The sequence below is a fragment of the Exophiala xenobiotica genome (genome assembly GCF_000835505.1).
Source record: "Exophiala xenobiotica strain CBS 118157 unplaced genomic scaffold supercont1.4, whole genome shotgun sequence".
Lineage (NCBI taxonomy): Eukaryota > Fungi > Ascomycota > Eurotiomycetes > Chaetothyriales > Herpotrichiellaceae > Exophiala > Exophiala xenobiotica.
Window position 1 is genome coordinate 878,452 of NW_013562491.1, and position 17,643 is coordinate 896,094.

Here is a 17,643-nt window from a genome sequence, read left to right on the forward strand (position 1 = left end):
CTACTCTACGTCTAGCATTTTCCAAGGACACGCGAGAGCCGAGTCTGCCGAGTGCAACGGACCGAGGGCCGGAGCAGCATCCTTACTTAAGTGGTCCCCATGATATCCCTAAGGCTACCTAGGTACTTAAGTTAGTGCTGGCTCTCACCAGCTAAGGTACATTGTAGCCACTTGGATTGGCTTGGGCGCAGTAGGCTTGCTCGTGGTAAACTCTTAGGCTGGTGCAGGCGGTGACGGGCCTTAAACCATCACCCCATGATGCCTTTCACCATTAGCAAGCCTCCCCAGAATTTTCTCCGACATGGCATGGCGACGACGATCGCTGCCGCTTGTCGCATCTCCACAGACTTGAGGTTACAATCATCATGCAATATACATTGGACCTCGTGGACAGGTACCTCCCAAGGCCCACTCCGTTATACCGAGTCGACGATCCCTCGGTGGTGACTTTCTTATGCACAACAAGCGCACTCACAGCACAAAAATGTTCCTCCTCTTCCTAGTTTCAGCATTGCCCTCCAGTCTTCCTAGATCACCTGTCGTTCATGACTTGTCATGGCCTACACGCTGGCTTGCCGTTGGATCGTATGGTTTGCACTCCTAGTAGTACTCATCTCACCAGCGTCCACCGAGCTGCTGGACGACGAGCAACTCACGCAGGTCAACAACACACACTTCGACTACATCATCTTGGGTGGAGGAACAGCAGGCCTTGTCGTGGCCTCGAGACTGTCCGAAGACCCCAACATCACTGTCGCAGTCATTGAAGCCGGAAACTTCGAAAACAACAACCCAAACGTAACGAACGCCACTGGCCTAGGCCTAGCCAAGAACACGCGCGTCGACTGGCAGTACGAAAGCGTGCCTCAGGTTTTCGGAGGAAACCAGAGTCTGATATGGAGTGCTGGCAAAGGACTGGGCGGCTCTAGTCTGATCAATGGTACGAAGACTTCCACCCTTGAACAAGTGATCCGGTGTTACAGTATCAAGAAACCCCACAACTAATGGTCAAGTATGACTACATAGGCATGACCTACATCCGCCCTTCCAAGTCTCAGATGGATCTCTGGGCTTCCCTTGGCCTGGAATTAGATTGGAACAGGTATTTCACCGCCTCGAAGAAAGGAGAGCACTTCCGACCTCCAACGTCCAATCTCACCGTGGTGGGCGCCGCATATCAAAACTCGTCTCACGGATATGCTGGTCCACTCGACACATGCATCAACCCTCACATCATCGGCGGCGACATCCACGACATTTTCAACAGCACGTTCAAGAAACTGGGGATCCCACCTAGGAGCGATTTCTGCGGTGGCGAGCTCAGGGGCTTCGGCATCCAAGATGTCACGGTGGACCAGCTTGCCGACGTTCGAGAGGATGCTGCTCGGGCCTACTACTACCCCTTCATGAACCGCAAGAACTTGGTCGTCATGGTCAACACGACGGCCACTCGTATTCGGTGGTCACCACAAGACAGTCCGAACGGAAACGCCATGGCCTCCGCTGCCGAAGTCAGCCATCAGAACGGACAGATCTCGACCATCTATGCCGACCGAGAAATCATCCTCTCAGCAGGTGCGATCAGAAGCCCGGCGATATTGGAGCACTCTGGCGTCGGTAACCCAGGCATCCTGTCCCGGCAGTCGATCGATGTCAGGGTCCGCCTTCCATCGGTGGGCGAGAATTTCCAAGATCAAACCGTCATCACCGTCTTGGCCAGCACTGTGCAAGAGAGTCCTCCCGGGTTTCCGCCCTTCGTCGCACATGCATCGCTACAGGATCTCTTTGGCACAAACACCGCCTCCGTCTACAATGCAACTCTCGCCAAGCTGCCAGAGTATGCAGAAGCAATCTCTGCGCACAACGGGGGCGCAAGTAACCCCAGCGTCCAGCAGCACCTTCTCAAAAGTCAACTGGACCTGCTCTTCGACTCGAAAATGCCTGCCTCGGAAATCGCGCCCATAGCACTCGGTAAGGCCATTGGATGCGTGTTCTGGCCTCTCCAGCCGTTCAGCAGAGGAAGTGTGCACATCAACAGCACAGATCGGACCGCGCAGCCGGCCATCGATGCCAAATTCTTCCAAGTCGACTTCGACGGCCAGCTCTCCGTCGCCACGGCGAGATTTGTCCGCAAGTTCCTCACGACCGCGCCGTTGTCGGACATGGTCAACGCGTCGTCCCTGGTTCCCGGGTTCGCACTTGTACCAGAAGACGCGACCGACGCTCAGTGGCTGGATTGGATCAAGACCACGTCGCAATACCAGCCCAATTACCACCACCTGGGCACATGCGCGATGTTGCCACAGAGCATGGGTGGCGTGGTCGACAATGACTTTAGAGTGTACGGAACGGAGAATGTGCGTGTTGTGGATTTGAGTGTCGTGCCGCTGCAGGTTGCAGGACATTCGACGGCTCTTCTTTATGGCATTGCGGAGTGGGCCTCGCGGAAGATAAGACCGCAGACGTGAAGGCGATGGACTGTTCCGGTGGTGGCCTCGGATAGGATTCAGGTGTTTTCGATCGTAAGGTATTACTAGTACGTACAGGTGTGGTTCCGATCTAAAAATACTCCTTGTCGGGACCTAGATAATGTCGATGTCGCTATTCACTAGTACCTACCACAGTACAGAGGCTTTCGCTTGCCCAAGTAGGTAAGTAGTATTATGTATGTAGACGGAATGGACGCAGTTCCACCAAAGGTCGAGAACAAAGCACACACACGACAAGGCACGACTCCCGCCAGTCGTCTGGCGGACCCGTCCTTTGGAGAAAGGAGCCATCGTGAGCATTGATCGATTCGACCCCACATGGGCCTAAAGGGGAAATCTTGGGGGGTATTGTACACAGTATGCCGTTACCATACCCATGCCAACCGTGCATAGCTTACCTAACTACCTGAGAGTGCTCAGAGCAGGCGATGCACGCCGATGGTAGCCATCTGAACAATTACAGGACATCAAGATACCACAGGCGACCTTGCAAGCGACAGGGGCTACGCAATTGGTATGATAACGCACTTGATCAATGTACATACAGACAACATCAGTGGAGCCATCAATTTGCGAATTCGCAGATTCGCCGTGTGATCAATCTCCACGCCCTCCCCACGCACACACACAACAGCCACCTTAGGTACCATCATGTACCTCGCTGTTACTCGCCAAGCTCCGTCTTCTTCTCCAGCCAAATCCGGTCGATCAAGGCCTTCTTCTTGTCCGACCTCGGCGTGATGGAGCACTCAAAGGGCTGAGGAATGGTCATCCAGCCCGGGACCATGGCGGCATTCGGCTCAATCACCTTCCCATCACTCGCAACCTTTTTGGAAATGTCAAACGCCCACAGCACGCGCGCAATGTTCAGATACAGCGACTTCTCGGCGACATGCACACCGGGGCAGACTCGTCGACCGGCCCCGTAGGACCAATGATCGCGCTGGTTCGGGTCCGCGATGTTCAAGTAGGCCGCCGCCGGGAGGTCGTAGGTCAGGAATCGTTCGGGCATGAATTCCTCGGGTTTGTCCCACAGTTCCGGGTCGTAGTTGATTGCCCTAATTCCCGCGCATCGTCAATCAGTATATGTTATACGGAGTATCCCCTTTTGAGAATAACGCGTGCGCACCCAGTTCGTTTGCCGCCCCCCCCAAAAAACCAAAAAACCCAAAAGAGAAGAGAAGAGAACAGAAAAAAAATTCGACTCAAGAGTGACTTACCACCAGTTCAAAACGACCACGGTATCCTTGGGGATGAAGAAGCCATTGTACCAATCATCCGCAGTCGTGTAGTGCTGGATGCCAAACTTGTTCGGCGGCCGCATCCTCAGCAACTCCTTGATGATGGCCCTGAGGTATGGCAAATTCGGCTCGTCCGCCCAATCCGGCAGCCTGTCCTCGCCGACGACCCGGTCAATCTCCTCCTGCGCCTTCTTCATGACGTGAGGGTTGCCCGTCATGTTCAGGATGAACGAGTTCAGATACGCCGACGTCGTCTCCGATCCGGCCTCGACCAGGCCGCCGGTCTGATACGCGGCCTGCAGCTCGTCCAAGCCCACCTTCTGCGGGTCGCTCAGGTAGAAATCCTTTGCGAAGCAAGGCGCCGCTTTGCCCTCGTCGACCTCCTTCTTCAGATCACCCCACAGGCCTAGATAAATGGCCGAATCGTGCTTGAAGCACTTTTCGCCGAACTTCCTCCAATTGCCAAACATCCACTGCGGGAAGTGGCGGAGCGAGGGGAACGTGTCGACGAGAAACGCCCCGGGGGTGGAAAACTGCTGCAAGTTGTTGACGACGGTGTAAATCTTCTTCGTGAGCGGGCTGTCCCAGTCCTTCTGGCGATGACCGTACGCCACGGTCATGATGACGCTGTTCGAGTACCGGCGGTTGTGGTCGTAGAAGTGCTCCGGGTCGTGGACCAAGTCGTACATGAGCTGTTTGGACTCCAAGTCCTGCACGGGCTGGTAGCTCGTCGACACGTTGATGTTGAGCAAGGCGTGGGCAATCTTGCGCACGACTCGATACCGGGGTCCATATGCCATGAACAGCTGACGACGCCCGGCTGATGCGACATCGCTGGCGAGAGGCGCCGGTGGGCGGGAAGAGTAGATGCCGGATTTCTTGTCCATGAGTTCCTTGACCGCCGTGGGCGAGGAGAGGTAAATGTAGTCTGACCCGCCCATCCTCGTGTAGAAGACGTCGCCGTATTGCTTGGCCCATTTTACGGCCTGGAATCGAAATGTTTCCGCATTGGACAGTTCGAAGTAGTTGCCCAGAAATGGCAGTCCAGGAGGACCCGGTGGAAGATGCTTCCGACGTGAGTCCTTGAGCGTGTTAGGCGTGACCCATAGATAGAATCCGAGAGCGAAGAGGAGAGGGAGTACGATGAAGCCGGCAATGGCCAGTCGCCACGGCGCGATGCTGTCTAATCGCAGCGTGGAAAGGACATGGTTGGAAGCCATCTCGTCGTCGGTCAAAGAGACTGAAGACTGATGGTGGGATCGAATCAGGTCAGCATCAAGACATGGAGAGTGGTGGAAGAAATATTGGAATCAATCCCCTCCACTCCATGCCCAAAACAGTAATGTCCATCAGACAACATCCTTGATCGCATCGCCTTGACTCTCGGGGTCGTTAGAAGTCCCCTTCCCTTGTTGGAGTCGAGGTTCGCCCAGCTTTCCCCACGATGAAGGTGGGACTACCTCCACATGGAAGAGGGACCTTGCACACAGGGCAAGACAGGGGCATTTCTGGGCTGTGCTCCTGTGGGCTTCATAGGCTTACTAACTAGACCATCTATTGGCGGCGTGATGAACACCGAATGTTGGAGAAACGATCTGTTGGTGGCCAAAGCAGGGGAAAACGTTTGAGACCCGTCTCAAAGAGTCGTCGTATCAGTCGGAGCATCAACACAAGTACTCGTAACACATAATCGGGCACCTAGTCATGTCACGAAGACTGCAGAGATATATGCTCAAAATTAGACGGCAATGAGATTGCACTCATCACCTTATGTTCAAAACGGGTGCCTCCAGTTCTACATCGAACGAAAAATTGGACATGAACTGATGAAAAGTAAGGTAGACTAGCGTACAAGCGTCCATTAATATGCTCCTTCCATTATGACCCCTTTCGCTGTTGCATGCAAGTTATCCTGGTCTTGGACTGGTCCCTTAGTAGGCGTGATGGCGGCCGGCATACCTCTTGTGGCTGTGGCTGCTGTGTCTCTTCAGGCCAGCATACAGGTTGGGGGAGACCCCAAGCGCCTCAAGGGTGGTACGCTTCTTCATGCCTGACTCGCCTTCGGTCCTGACGGACTGTGGGTTGGCAGCGGTGTAGGTGTTGAGGGCAGCGCATTCATCCTTGAAGGATTGCTTGGAAGTGTAGCCAGCCTTGACGATATCATCAGGACGCTCAATGAATTGCAGGGCAAGACCATCATCGACGTGCCACAAGATATGGCAATGCATGACCCACGCACCAGGGTTGTCGGTCTGGAATCCAATGACGGTATACCCGGCCGGGTTTCCAGGGCCAGCAGAACCCTGCAGCATGACAGTGTCACGACGCATGGGATTCTTGAAGTTCAAGGTGGAGGTGAGGCTACTGCTCCAAGCGCCAGTACCCATGCCCAGAACAGAGACGTCGTGGCCGTGAATGTGCATTGGGTGCGAGGCGAAGAACTGGTTTTGAATGACAAAGTAAACCCATACGTTCGCCTGGCTCAGAACAACCGGGTTGCTGAAAGTGCTGCTGTTGACACCAGAGTCCAGCATCTCGAGAGTGGATCGGCTGTAGTTGACGTTCATGACACCATTGTTGATGAACCATTGGTAAACAAGGCCATCGGTGCTGGTCTGCACTTGGGTGACCGCACCGGCTGGCAGGGTCTCGACAGATGACGAGAATTGGTTAGAATCACCAGCTGTCAGAGGAACAAAGGGAACCAAGGATGCGAGTGGCTCATCAATACAGCTTGCCGCAGTGACATTGGTGATGGGTGTGTTGGTGATCGGGGTAGAGTTCGAGCCCTGGTAATTCATGATGGCGTTGGCAGTTCCCAGACCAGTGTTGGCACCGCCAGAAGGACATCCAGTCTGGAGGACAGCGCGGACGTAGTAACTGCCGACCGGTTGGTTCATTTCAACAATGACGTCGTATCGCTGGCCGATGCCGATGTTGAGCGTTGAAGTTGTGTAAGGAACAATTGGCACAAAGTCGGCAGCAATAACGGTCATGTTGTGGGCATCGAAGCCAACAACATACATGTTCTGAGAAGAGCTGCGAGGGCAATTAGTTGGGGGAGAACAATGCAAACAAACAGACTGACCTGTTAATGATGCGGAACAAGTGCTTCCTGCAAGGAGTGACAGTCCATTGGAATGCCTCGCCGCCAGGACCGACAGGGTTGATGTTCTTGCCGTTGAAGAGAGTGTTGAAAGAACCGCCTGGTCCATAGTGGGTGATGAGGTCGGCTTGAGTACCAACGGCGTTGGCGAAGCTAAAATTGTCAGAATTGAATCTACCAACCTTCAACAGGTTCGTTAACTTACGTGTCGTCAATCATGACAGTTCCCATGTCGATATCGTAGTTGGAAGTGGCAGGACCGTGGATGACAATGGGACCACGAACACCATCTCCGTACTGCGCGAGAGCGTGGCTGTGGTACCAGGAGGTACCATATGACGACGCAAGCCAAGTGTATTTGCGCGAACCACCGTTTCCAGCAATAGCACATTCAGTTACACCAGGAACACCATCTTGGTCATTTGTGCCTTCTTGACGGACACCGTGCCAATGAATGGAGGTGGCGTTGTCCTTCAGGTTGTTGATGACGGTGACTTCGACCATGTCGCCCCAGTTGGCCTCGATGACAGGTCCTGGGACTTGTCCATTGACAGTCAAGGCGACCTTTGGAGCGGTACCATCGTAGGACATGGTGGTGTTGTCAATTGTCAAGGTGTACCTGACGGTACGACCGGTCTTGAATCCATTGGTGTAAACGTTGGAGGTGATATCTTGACCACCGCACCACTTGGATCGATCGGCGGCGTTGTTGCAGAAGTCGGAGCCGTTTCTTGCTGGAGTATAGGTTGGGCATCCGGAGAAGGAAGTCGAGCTGCTCGTGGTTATAGATGCGGCTTTGGTTGTCGAAGAGCCAGTGGTGCTAGTTGTGTTGTAGCCATATGGTGGGGAAGACCAGGAGCCGGTGGTACTTGATCCGGTTGTACTACCAGTTGGCTTGCTATAGCTAGCGGAAGTTGTTGGGCTCGAACTCGAATCAGTCCAGGTAGGTACGCCGGCGCCGGAAGCAGAGACACTCCAGTCGTTCCATGGACCGATATAGTTTGTCTTCTGAGCATCCCATTGAGAGGCCCAGTTGTTCTCAGCCTCAGAAGCCGCAGCACTGTTCAGAGTTGTTGACTTGGGAGATCCGGTCTGGATGGTAGAGGGCGCTGCGCACGTCGTGATTGTCGTTACTGGGCAGACACTGTGGGTTCGGGTTGCCGTAACGGTGACGGTGACATCGGCATCCGTCCACGACGCTCTCGCGAGGCCGAAAGCGGCAGAGGCAAGGAAAAGAGACACAGAACGCATTATGAACGAATGGACGCAAGCTAATGAGCTCGCAGATAAAAAGAGTGACTTGGTAAGCAGGACGACGGCGTGAAAGGGAAAAACAGACAAGAAAAACGGAGAGAGCGAGTATATCAATCACCTCAAGATTCTGGAGTATCTCCTTCTGGTGCAGTGGTGGTGGTCTTGTGGTCAGCCTGATGGAGCTGATGCAAGCCACGAATGTTTGGGTCCGGACACCGACCGATACGATATGATGGCATTCTGGTGGGTTTGTGTCTCAGTTTAGCTCCCAGTGGAGAGAAAGCAGAGAGCGCGTTTGGGGAGAAGACTCCTGAGGTAGGGTGGATGGAGCGTGAAGCAATCTTTGGATACAGCCGTGGGTGTCAGCCACATCACGTTGCAGCGGCATAACAGAGGTCGGCCGTAGGGGAAGCATTAGGCGAACCGCGATCTTAGCCAAGGCTACTCCATACCTAGGGTAGGTATGGAAGTCAAGGCGAGTCAAGAGACGCGAAGCAACCACGAAGCTTCAGCCTCTCAGGGGCAAATGGCGACGGGGAGGAAACCAAGCACCCCGAGTCGGTTTGGTGGACTCTTGTTTGTCGCTATGTGTTGCGCCGGTGGAAATTAGATGAGAGCCTAAGCACGCCTAAGGATGATGAGCTGCTGGATCGGGGAAAACAGAGCCACCAGACCCAATTGTGGACAAGTCGAGACTCCATGCGGAGCGGGAAACCGAAGTCGAAGCGAGAGACGAAACAGGGGAAAGCCTTGAAGGGTAGGCAAACATCCAGGAGGATCGTGATGCTTTTCATGGATGATACGAATCGATGAAATGAAGATGAAAGAAATTGATGGTTGATGGTTGTCGAGAATATGGAGAATGTGATGGTGTAGTTTGAAGGACAGATGAAGGGAGCAGGCAGACCATCGGCAGAGTTACCGGGAGCGGAACACTCCAGGACTACCTGGCGAGCTGGTATGTCACTGTGTCGCTCACTGTCATACTGGCCGACCCTTCATGATGCTTCCTTCTTCTACCGGCACCTAAAACGGAGTACTATGATACTGCATCTCCAGATCTCGACAGCTGCCACCATCTCACAAGAATCGATCCATGCGACAAATACATCGTCATCCCCTTCATGTTCCAAATACACAAAGAGAACGTCTTTCTCGCCGCGGCAATATCGCACAGTAGTCAAATGCTCTGCTCTGCTCGCATCGTTCGACACCCTCCTCGACGCGTCTAGGCGTCCTACCTCTCTCCATCACCTCCTTAGAACACCGCCGTCCTCGTATCCGAGTCTTGACATGATTGCTTGACGATGCTTAGCTTTCAAACCTACAGTACCTATGAATAACAGTTCATCTCCACAGCGCGGCTCCCGGGCGCTATCACCATCCACCCCTGGGCCTGAGGGTCTGCAGGGGTCAACAACCCGCAGATGTTGCTACGAGTACCACCTCCGTGCACCTCGACCTCCGTCCATTCCCCCCTGGACGTCGATCTTACACAGTAAGGGTTCATGACTCCCCATGAGATGTGTACGGTAGGAGAACCCATACCTAGGTACTTAGGATTGGGATGATATCTGTATGCAGAAGAACGGGGTACAAGGTCGTTCGATAACACGAGAGGCACGAGACGGTCGAAGACTCGAAGCTGCCAGTACACCCTGCGTCTCTCCAGCCAGCCCCTCTTCCGTACTCTACTGTGCTGTGGCCGAAGCCCAAGAATCCCACTGCTTTTTGCTTTCTCTAGCTATGGATCCAACTCTTCTCGACCCATGATCTGTGATGAACCGCTAAAATTTGCATACCATGGTACACTCCTCCAGCTCGCGACCGAGTGGCGTGAACAAGCCAATTAAACCCTTCTCACCGTTCATCATTCCCCCTATTCATCTCCACAGCCAATCTCGCTTTTCTTATTCTTTACGGACCGGTGATGCTTCGTTTGCTTGATCACGGGCAAGCCTTGACTTTTCTGAGATCCTTGGAGGTGCTAAGATCTGACTCGATCCATCAAACACGCTGAAATTGGTTTGATCACTTCACGCTTCCGGGCCGGGGAAAAACGTGGTTGCAAGTATGTTAAGCGAAGCCCGAAGGTCCAGCTCCATCTAATTTATCCCTAGTACCTACCAACTCCCTGTCATGTCACCACAGAAAAGACCTCTGAGCTGTCGTCCAAATTTTACTGTGTCACCTGTGCACATCCCAGAACGAACGAGGAAGATATCTTGGACCTTTGACAGCAATTTACCCCAGTCCATACCAAGCCAAAGACTTCCGAAGTCTCGTATAACTGCATGGACAAACTTTCTCCCAGAAGTACGAAGGTTGGGTTCCTGGTTAGTGGAGATTTGGAAGTGAGTTTGTCAGGGAACACGAGAGACGACCACGGCTCACGATGTATTGTGCTCCTCTGATGCAAACAGGCCGCCAGTCGCCCCTCCTTGCCGTGCTGTTCTCTCTGAGATGCAGGACTTCAGGTATGAACCATCCTGGTCCGTCTTGTCAACACGCATCGCAAGCCCTCCTGCTTCACAAACCAGTAGTCATGCAAAGTCCATTCGGCCTGCTGATCTGCCAGCTCGACATGATACCGTCGAAGAAGTTGAGGCACGAGCTTCGACATCTCCATCAGTGAAATGTTCTTGCCCAAACACGTCCTCGCACCGGCACCAAACTGGACATTTCGTCAGCGATGGCTCTGAACATGAAACAAGATGATGCTTACCGCCAACCAATTCCGATCCATGAGCTTGATCGTCCTCTCATCAGCCTCGAGCCACCGTTCCGGACGAAAGACATCGGCGTCCGCGCCATAGACCTTCTTGTCTCTGGCCGCAACCCACGGGTTCATTCCCACGATCGTCCCGCCAGGCAAGCAATGTCCAGAGATGGTGGCCCCTTCAGCGGGCACGATCCTCTCCAGAAGCTGGCCGACAGCCGGATGCATGCGCAGAGCTTCTCTGACACAAGCCTGGAAATATGGCATTTGCTGAGCTTCGCCGTATGTGATATACTCCGATAGCTCGCCTCGTGCGTCGCACTCGAGAATCTCGTCAACGAGCTTCTTGTACGTCCGTGGGTTCTTGCATAGGTAGTAGAACATGGCTCGCAATGAGATCGCAGTTGTATCACTACCAGCAAACCTAGTCATACATCAGCCTCGCTCGATAACCCTAGGAGAGAGACTTACACATTTGAAGCGGCATGGCCCAGCAGTTCCTTGTCGGTAATGACCTGCTCGCCTTCCTTGATCCGCTTGAACCGCGCGACGATATCCTTCTTCCCATGCTCCGCAGCCGCAGTCTGTCGTCGTGACAGTTGCTGTCCGGCGAAGTTAACGATATACTGCGACGAGTTCAACCGTGCAAGAGTGGGTATCATGTCGGCCAACCTTGAGATGAAGCGGTTTCCGAGCAGAAACTTGTGCACTGACGGGACTTGCCCAATGATTGAGTTGTAGAACAGTCGGCCCTCAATGGCGGATATGATGCCTTGGACATCCTGTTCTCGCTCCATGAAGCCGATGGAATTCGAGAAGGTAATGTACGTGATGACATCGAAAGCGTACCAGTGCAGCCAGGTGCCGAAGTCGATGTTCTGGCCTTCGAAGCCATCGAGTTTGCGCTGGAGGATGGCCGTGCATTCATCGGCCAGCGACTCGAGGTCGAGAAGGGCACTCAGTGCGAAGGCGGCCCCCACGGGGCGTTTGAGGTCCCTGTGGCCTTGCGGGTCGGTAATCGAGAAGACGGTTGGGATGTTGCCATTGGGAGATTTGGCGTGGAAGAGGGTGTAGAAGTTGCTCTAATGCAGAGGCTGCCGTTAGTATTGCTGGGCAAGGGGGATCGTGGGTTGCCATTACCTTGTTGAATTTCGAAGTTATATTGTATATAACTGATATCTGATCAGAGTCGGAAATCGAAACATGTTTGGGTCCAATGCGGACGACTGGACCGTATTTCTCGTGGTAGGCAAGGTGTTTTGCGAATTGGTGGCCGGAGTATGTCGTCAGCATCCGGTCGAAGGGGAAGATGCTGGCGAAGAAAGGGCCTGGAATATCTCTGAGACCTTTCCTGAGGCGAATGCTGAACAACACAAAGCATGATATGGCCGTGAGAAACAGTGCCGTCGGCACGATTGGGTGGTCTAGGTATGGCTGGAGCGACATCTTCCCGTTTGAGGCCCTGGAAGGAATGAATTCTGAGGTGCGTATCACATGAGATCTGCAGAAGGTGCGACGGCATACACAGTACGTTCGCTTGGGGGTTTGCGGTACTGCGATGACTTTGAAAGGCCAGGAGTCTTCGTACGGGTAGCGAGTGTCTGATATCGAGATGCTTCCTAAACCCGGGGTAGATGTTACTCCGCAGAACGTGCCGATGATGCCGCAATACCCCCGCCACTTCAGTCGGCAGATGGACGCAGTCGAGCCGCCTTTGGAGGCACTGCTTCTATTGATTAGTAGTACGAAGCTCGGTGTTGATCGCATTGGCCCCCGAAGGAGGGTTCACGGTTGACAGCCATGGAATTGGTGGTGGCTCATGACAGCCATCACTGTGGCTCCTAGAAAGGTCCAGCGACACGCCATAAGAATGAAGACCTTGCAGCGAGCAAGACAGCCGTCGTTGAGAAAGTTAATCACCGTTGACCAGATAGCGAAGACTTTGATGCCAGGTAGTGGGAAAGTGAATGATTCGCTGTATCGCGTTCAGGTGGTTGATCGTCTCCCAGCCCCATTGACTCGCCTGGCGCTCTTTCTCGGGAACTGTTACCTACGTTGCGCCTGATTTGCCTCGCATAAGGGCGAGTCTCAATGAGCTGGACAATCGTGCTCTTGTTGGTCTTCCAGACAGTCGTCTAACACAGCATGTTCAAAAGGTACCTAGGTAGGTAGCATCAGTAGCCCTCGCCATCACCAACCACTCAGTCGCCGATACGGAGTAAGACGCCCGGACTTGTCCTCACTAGCCGACCATCCGACGCCACTGACTGGTTGTACATAACACGCCTTCTGTATTGCTAGTAAATCGAAAACCTCCATCGTCCTCCCACCCAAACGCTTGTTTGGTTAGTTGAGTCAAGTGTGATAGTATTGTCTGCCCTCATTCATCGTGGAAGGCGGGTACGATGTCGTGAGACCGACAATAACAACACTTTTGCCATGCCAAAAGGAAGATAGACGATGAGCGCCCACCATACCCACGCCGACAACCGGCGGACCTCCTCCGGGAGACACCATCAACAAGATGAGGACGCTCATCGCGAGGACTTCGACGAGAGACCGTCACTCATGCTCACGCGGACGAGATCCCAAGAATTCAGCATGACGGAAAGCATAGCCATCCAGGAATCTCTTCCACCCGAGCGACCCAAACACCTGTCTGGAGTCGGCCACGAGGCTGACGAACTTGAACCTAGGTGGCCTCACTCAATCCGATATCTCGTTCTACTTTGCGCGTTTCTGACAAGTCTGAGCTTCGGCGTCACTCAAGTTCCTCTGCTCTACGTCTTCAGATTGATGACCTGCGACGCTTACTACAAGCACCACCCATCGTCATCGCCACCCTCAGCCTCAGCCTGGCCTTCGTCCCAGAGTCCAAGTCTACACACGGTCAATATCCTCGCATACGCCTACGACTTCAGCAGCAACAGCAACAGCGAGAACACGCCAGACCGATGCTCCATCCACCCCATTGAAAGCTCCACCGCACTTTCCGTCTCCTTACTGGGCGCCAGCACCACCGTCTTTGGACTACTCAACCTCTTTCTGACCGGCAGCCTGATCAAACGGATCGGCGTTAAGCCCACCCTGGTCATTCAAGTCTTCTTCCCGGCCTTGCGACTGCTGGTCCAGAACATCGGCGTCGAAGTCTGGGGTAGCACCGGGATAATCATCATCCAGTGCTCTCAGATCGTCAGCATCATCGGCGGTCCTTCCGGGTACCTTTTGGTGCTGAACACCTTCATCACCGAAGTCGTCGAGTACGAAGGGCGGACTGCCGCGCTAGGCCGGCTCACGGGCGCAATGATGTTTGGTTCCGCCATCGGCTTCCTTCTAGGCGGTGTCGTTGCAGAAGTGTTCGGGATCAAGGCGCCATTCCGACTGACGTTCATCCTTTTTATGAGTGCATGCGCCTACGTCGTTCTTTTCTTGCCACATATTCCACCCGCTCCACAGACAGTGGAAGAATCCGAGTCCGGAAAAGGCAGGAAGAGCAAGAAGAAAGGACTGAGACGCTTCCTGGGCCCACTTGCGGTATTCGCACCCAGAAAGTTTATAGGCAGAGACGGCGTTGTGCGCACGGAATATGGTGCCTTCCTGCTTGCTTGGGGAGTCTTTCTGGGTATATTGGCTACCGGTACGTTTGCATGCACTTCCCTCCTCTCTCTGTCCCCTTTTTGTCTTAGGTACTTAATCCTTTTGAATCGAGTCCAAGTGATGGCATGGCATCGTGCATGCGCCAGTATGCTAATTAAGTTCCCCTCCAGGCTACCTTCCAACCCTCTTACAACTCTACGCAACCGACGTCTTTGCCTTTGGCACCAAGCAAAACGGCTGGCTGATCTTTATGTATTCGATGCTGCGTGGTGTTTTCTTGACGTTCGCATTTCCCAAGCTCATTTCCGTCGGTCGGACATTCAACACCAAACGCGAGCGAACGACTCTTGCTCGGCCGAAACACGAGAATCCCTCCGAAGGTACTGCTGACGGCGAAGCAACGGAGAGAGAACCGTTGCTCGGAAGTCGACCTCGAGCAGATTCCACCGACGCCGGTACCGACGAGGAAGACGTCAAGGATGATAGTCAGAAGGTTAAGAAGCAGCAGACGTTCACGTTCGACCTGACCTACACCCGTGGGTATGTCATGTCCCATGCCCCTCCCTTGTCCTTGTCTATTCTCTCTCTGTCTCTCCTCTCTCTTCCACTCTGGCCCACACTCCCTTCCTCTTGCTTCTCATCCTCCTACCCACCTCCTTACGCTATGGCTTTCTCAATACAGCCAAGAACAGGTTTTGGCCTACCTCCTCACGCTCTAGCTTTCTCAATACCGTCAAGAACATCTTTTTGCCCACCTCCTTACGCACTGGCTATCTCAATACTGTCAACAACGGAGCTTTTTTTTTGGTTTTCTCTAACGCGTTGTACGTTCTAACATTGGTGATGCTGTAGTTCCCTCATCGCCGACGGCCTCCTCACACTCCTGTGCTCCTTCGTCCACACGAGCTGGCAGATGTACCTAGTCGCCGCGGTCCTGCCCTTCGCCGCCGGTACGGGGTCCGCTTCCAAGGGCACAATCCTCCAGATGGTCGGGAGCAGCGCGACCAGCGCTGAGCGCACGGATGCGCTTGCGGGCGTGAGTCTGGTGGAAAACATGGCGAGACTATCCACGACATTTGTATTTGGCGTCATATTCGCCGCCTTCGCGAGTATAGGCCGCACAGAGTTGGTGTTTACCGTGAACGCGGCAGTCGCCATCATCGGATTCGGCGTGTTACTATTCGCACGGTTCCCGTTGGAAGGAAGCAGACCCGTTGATGTCGATGTCGATCAGGAGGAAGACGACGACGACGACGACGACGACGACGATTAGAAGACCACATCATCAAAACCTACAAGCCGACGGAGCAGGTTTCCGCACATCACTAATGCTGAATGGGATTGGATGATGCCCGTTAAACTCTATAGGGTGGGTGGGTGTGAGTGTGTGAGAAAGCATGATAGACCCCACAATTCCGGATATCATATTCCACATCTCATCCTTGCGACCAGAATGATATTCCCCTGCTCGTCGACTGTGCGCTCAAGCCATCGGAATCCCCGTTCGGAGTGACTCGAGTTGTCGAGGGCTGAGCATCTGCTCTAATCCAAACACATACATGGAATTCTTGTCCACCTCATTCTCCTTCTCCTTCTGAAGAGCCTTTCCATCCTCGATGGCAAGAGCAAGATATTTCTTATTCCTGGAAAACGTCCGCAGTTCCCTGCCCACCTCATCGCCATGTTTGGCGAGATACGCGCTCATGACGTCGGCGCAGCTCATAACCATGCGGCTCACCACCTGGGTATCCCTGTTTAACTTTGTGAGGCCCAATTGCTGGCCGCTGATTGCGGACCCACGAGCGACGTGATGAATTAGGAGGACGAGGTTGGAGATGGAGCTGTCGTCGGGCATATACCGTTCGGTAAAGTACTGGACAAACTTGTGGTGCTCCTTCTTCTGAATTAGGCGGAGTATCTCGACCGAGCGCCTATGCATGGCAAAGTAGTTGAACAGAAGGACAGGTTCTTCCTCTCTAAGCTTCCCCCTGATCAGAGCTAGCAGCTGCAGCGGTCCGACGTTATGTGTGTTTTGCCATCTACGCCCCAGAAACTCATCAGGCGAGGACAGAGCGCTCAGCGCGAGCTCTTTACCCTTGTCCAAACCAGTGGACTTCTTCGACTTGTTCTTCTTTGCAGTTTTCTCTGAGAGTTCATCCAGGAATGTGCTTACTTTGGCACTGCAAATACTTGGGAAATTTGTGTTCTCGGGGTTGTCATCCTGGTAGCGCTCTCGGAAGATGTTGACCACTTTCGTCGCACTAGGCTCCAGATGTCTGGCCTTCTTCCCATCAGGTCGGTGCCAGTCGCTGCGCTGTCGAGAGTCGTTAGCGAATCGCGCTGCCGCTGATACTCCCGTGACGATCTCAAGCCTGTTGAGCGATTGGGCGGCATCTTTAGGTCTGTTACCGACAAAGATGCGGTCTTCGCCATGGATCCTGATGAAAAGTTCCATGTCAGGCCAGGAAAGAGTCGGATCAGCCGTTTGTTGGACTAGGTTGTAAAGGAAAGCCAACTGCGGAACCTCGTACCATTGGGTAACAAGGCCCTGGCCAATGGTTTGCATGCGAAGGTTGAGCTGAAATGTCATCAGACCACAAAGCATTGGATTTCTCGAGAGCATTAGGTGATCTGGGGACGGATAGGAGGGACGACCGAGGGTTCGTGCCGATTCCTCCTTCATCTCCTGCAGAGGGTCTTTCTCGACAAACACTTCAATGCTCTTGCGGATACGTCTGATCTCCTCGTCGCCTTCAGAAGGCCAGAAAGTTGGTTTTGGGTGCGTCTTGGACAGTTTCCAAAAGTCGTCGATGGTTTTTGAGATGCGTAAGCCAGTCATTCGAAGGTCTGCCCAGGCACTCAAACGGCTGTGCCTCGTGGCGTGAATCGCGTCCATCATGACCTGTGTCGCAAAAGACAGCCACAAGGTAGGATTTTTACTTTTGACAAATCGATGAATCCTGTAGTGATCTCGTCTCGACCAGGGAATTGCCACTTGAACCGGTCCATGAGGCAGAATTCAGGAAGGGGCTCCATCAGGATGAGTTTGTCCTCATTAAACTTCTCGGGGACTGACATTTGGCTTCTGTCTGCCTTGAGATTATACACCCCAAAATAGCCTGGCTTGTAGAGTGGTATGCTGTCGCTTTGGATGACCGGGACAAAGCTATGTAGCAAGGAAGCCACGCCCGGATAGCACCATTCGGCAACGTCGGCCATTTCCAGGGTCCTGATACG

At 53.5% G+C, this 17,643-nt stretch overlaps 6 protein-coding genes across 7 annotated transcripts; 2 read left to right on the forward strand and 4 right to left on the reverse strand.

The window, feature by feature from the left end:
* Nucleotides 1-555: 555 nt before the first annotated feature.
* PV05_06497 (uncharacterized protein) lies at nt 556-2,468 on the forward strand (the record flags this gene model as incomplete). The annotated part of the gene is made up of 2 exons (XM_013459243.1): nt 556-940; nt 1,027-2,468. The coding sequence occupies 2 exons, from the start codon at nt 556-558 to the stop codon at nt 2,466-2,468; spliced, it is 1,827 nt and encodes a 608-aa protein (XP_013314697.1).
* A 614-nt stretch (nt 2,469-3,082) lies between these two features.
* PV05_06498 (uncharacterized protein) lies at nt 3,083-4,978 on the reverse strand. Its single transcript, XM_013459244.1, has 2 exons — nt 3,710-4,978; nt 3,083-3,547 (listed from the first exon to the last, which is right to left on the reverse strand). Exons 1-2 carry the CDS (start codon nt 4,948-4,950, stop codon nt 3,154-3,156), a joined length of 1,635 nt encoding a protein of 544 aa, XP_013314698.1. The 5' UTR covers nt 4,951-4,978; the 3' UTR covers nt 3,083-3,153.
* A 382-nt stretch (nt 4,979-5,360) lies between these two features.
* On the reverse strand, nt 5,361-8,272 carry PV05_06499 (uncharacterized protein). The gene is made up of 3 exons (XM_013459245.1): nt 7,042-8,272; nt 6,819-6,989; nt 5,361-6,769 (listed from the first exon to the last, which is right to left on the reverse strand). Exons 1-3 carry the CDS (start codon nt 8,085-8,087, stop codon nt 5,662-5,664), a joined length of 2,325 nt encoding a protein of 774 aa, XP_013314699.1. The 5' UTR covers nt 8,088-8,272; the 3' UTR covers nt 5,361-5,661.
* A 2,045-nt stretch (nt 8,273-10,317) lies between these two features.
* On the reverse strand, nt 10,318-12,393 carry PV05_06500 (uncharacterized protein). The gene is made up of 4 exons (XM_013459246.1): nt 11,950-12,393; nt 11,281-11,891; nt 10,816-11,233; nt 10,318-10,764 (listed from the first exon to the last, which is right to left on the reverse strand). Exons 1-4 carry the CDS (start codon nt 12,253-12,255, stop codon nt 10,564-10,566), a joined length of 1,536 nt encoding a protein of 511 aa, XP_013314700.1. The 5' UTR covers nt 12,256-12,393; the 3' UTR covers nt 10,318-10,563.
* Nucleotides 12,394-13,138: 745 nt separating this feature from the next.
* PV05_06501 lies at nt 13,139-16,006 on the forward strand. 2 transcript variants are annotated; one of them, XM_013459247.1, is made up of 4 exons: nt 13,139-13,505; nt 13,580-14,446; nt 14,577-14,946; nt 15,259-16,006. In XM_013459247.1, the coding sequence occupies exons 2-4, from the start codon at nt 13,606-13,608 to the stop codon at nt 15,677-15,679; spliced, it is 1,632 nt and encodes a 543-aa protein (XP_013314701.1). In that variant the 5' UTR covers nt 13,139-13,505; nt 13,580-13,605; the 3' UTR covers nt 15,680-16,006. The 2 variants fall into 2 exon arrangements, with proteins under 2 accessions (XP_013314701.1, XP_013314702.1); XM_013459248.1 differs by having other exon boundaries at nt 13,139-14,446.
* Nucleotides 15,890-17,625, reverse strand: PV05_06502 (uncharacterized protein; the record flags this gene model as incomplete). Its single annotated transcript, XM_013459249.1, has 2 exons — nt 15,890-17,308; nt 17,347-17,625. The coding sequence occupies 2 exons, from the start codon at nt 17,623-17,625 to the stop codon at nt 15,890-15,892; spliced, it is 1,698 nt and encodes a 565-aa protein (XP_013314703.1).
* Between the last annotated feature and the right edge of the window lie 18 nt (nt 17,626-17,643).

Bases quoted from the DNA above. Each gene is read 5' to 3' on its own strand.
- PV05_06498 (XM_013459244.1), bottom strand. From the start codon at position 4,950: ATGGCTTCCAACCATGTCCTTTCCACGCTGCGATTAGACAGCATCGCG. The intron at 3,548-3,709 runs GTAAGTCACTCT...CGCGGGAATTAG, and splicing joins GTGGTCGTTTTGAACTGGTG to GGCAATCAACTACGACCCGG.
- PV05_06499 (XM_013459245.1), bottom strand. From the start codon at position 8,087: ATGCGTTCTGTGTCTCTTTTCCTTGCCTCTGCCGCTTTCGGCCTCGCG. The intron at 6,990-7,041 runs GTAAGTTAACGA...TGACAATTTTAG, and splicing joins ACTGTCATGATTGACGACAC to CTTCGCCAACGCCGTTGGTA. The intron at 6,770-6,818 runs GTCAGTCTGTTT...TTGCCCTCGCAG, and splicing joins TTGTTCCGCATCATTAACAG to CTCTTCTCAGAACATGTATG.
- PV05_06500 (XM_013459246.1), bottom strand. From the start codon at position 12,255: ATGTCGCTCCAGCCATACCTAGACCACCCAATCGTGCCGACGGCACTG. The intron at 11,892-11,949 runs GTAATGGCAACC...CCTCTGCATTAG, and splicing joins TAACTTCGAAATTCAACAAG to AGCAACTTCTACACCCTCTT. The intron at 10,765-10,815 runs GTAAGCATCATC...CGAAATGTCCAG, and splicing joins TGGATCGGAATTGGTTGGCG to TTTGGTGCCGGTGCGAGGAC.
- PV05_06501 (XM_013459248.1), top strand. From the start codon at position 13,270: ATGAGCGCCCACCATACCCACGCCGACAACCGGCGGACCTCCTCCGGG. The intron at 14,447-14,576 runs GTACGTTTGCAT...GTTCCCCTCCAG, and splicing joins TCTGGGTATATTGGCTACCG to GCTACCTTCCAACCCTCTTA. The intron at 14,947-15,258 runs GTATGTCATGTC...GTGATGCTGTAG, and splicing joins GACCTGACCTACACCCGTGG to TTCCCTCATCGCCGACGGCC.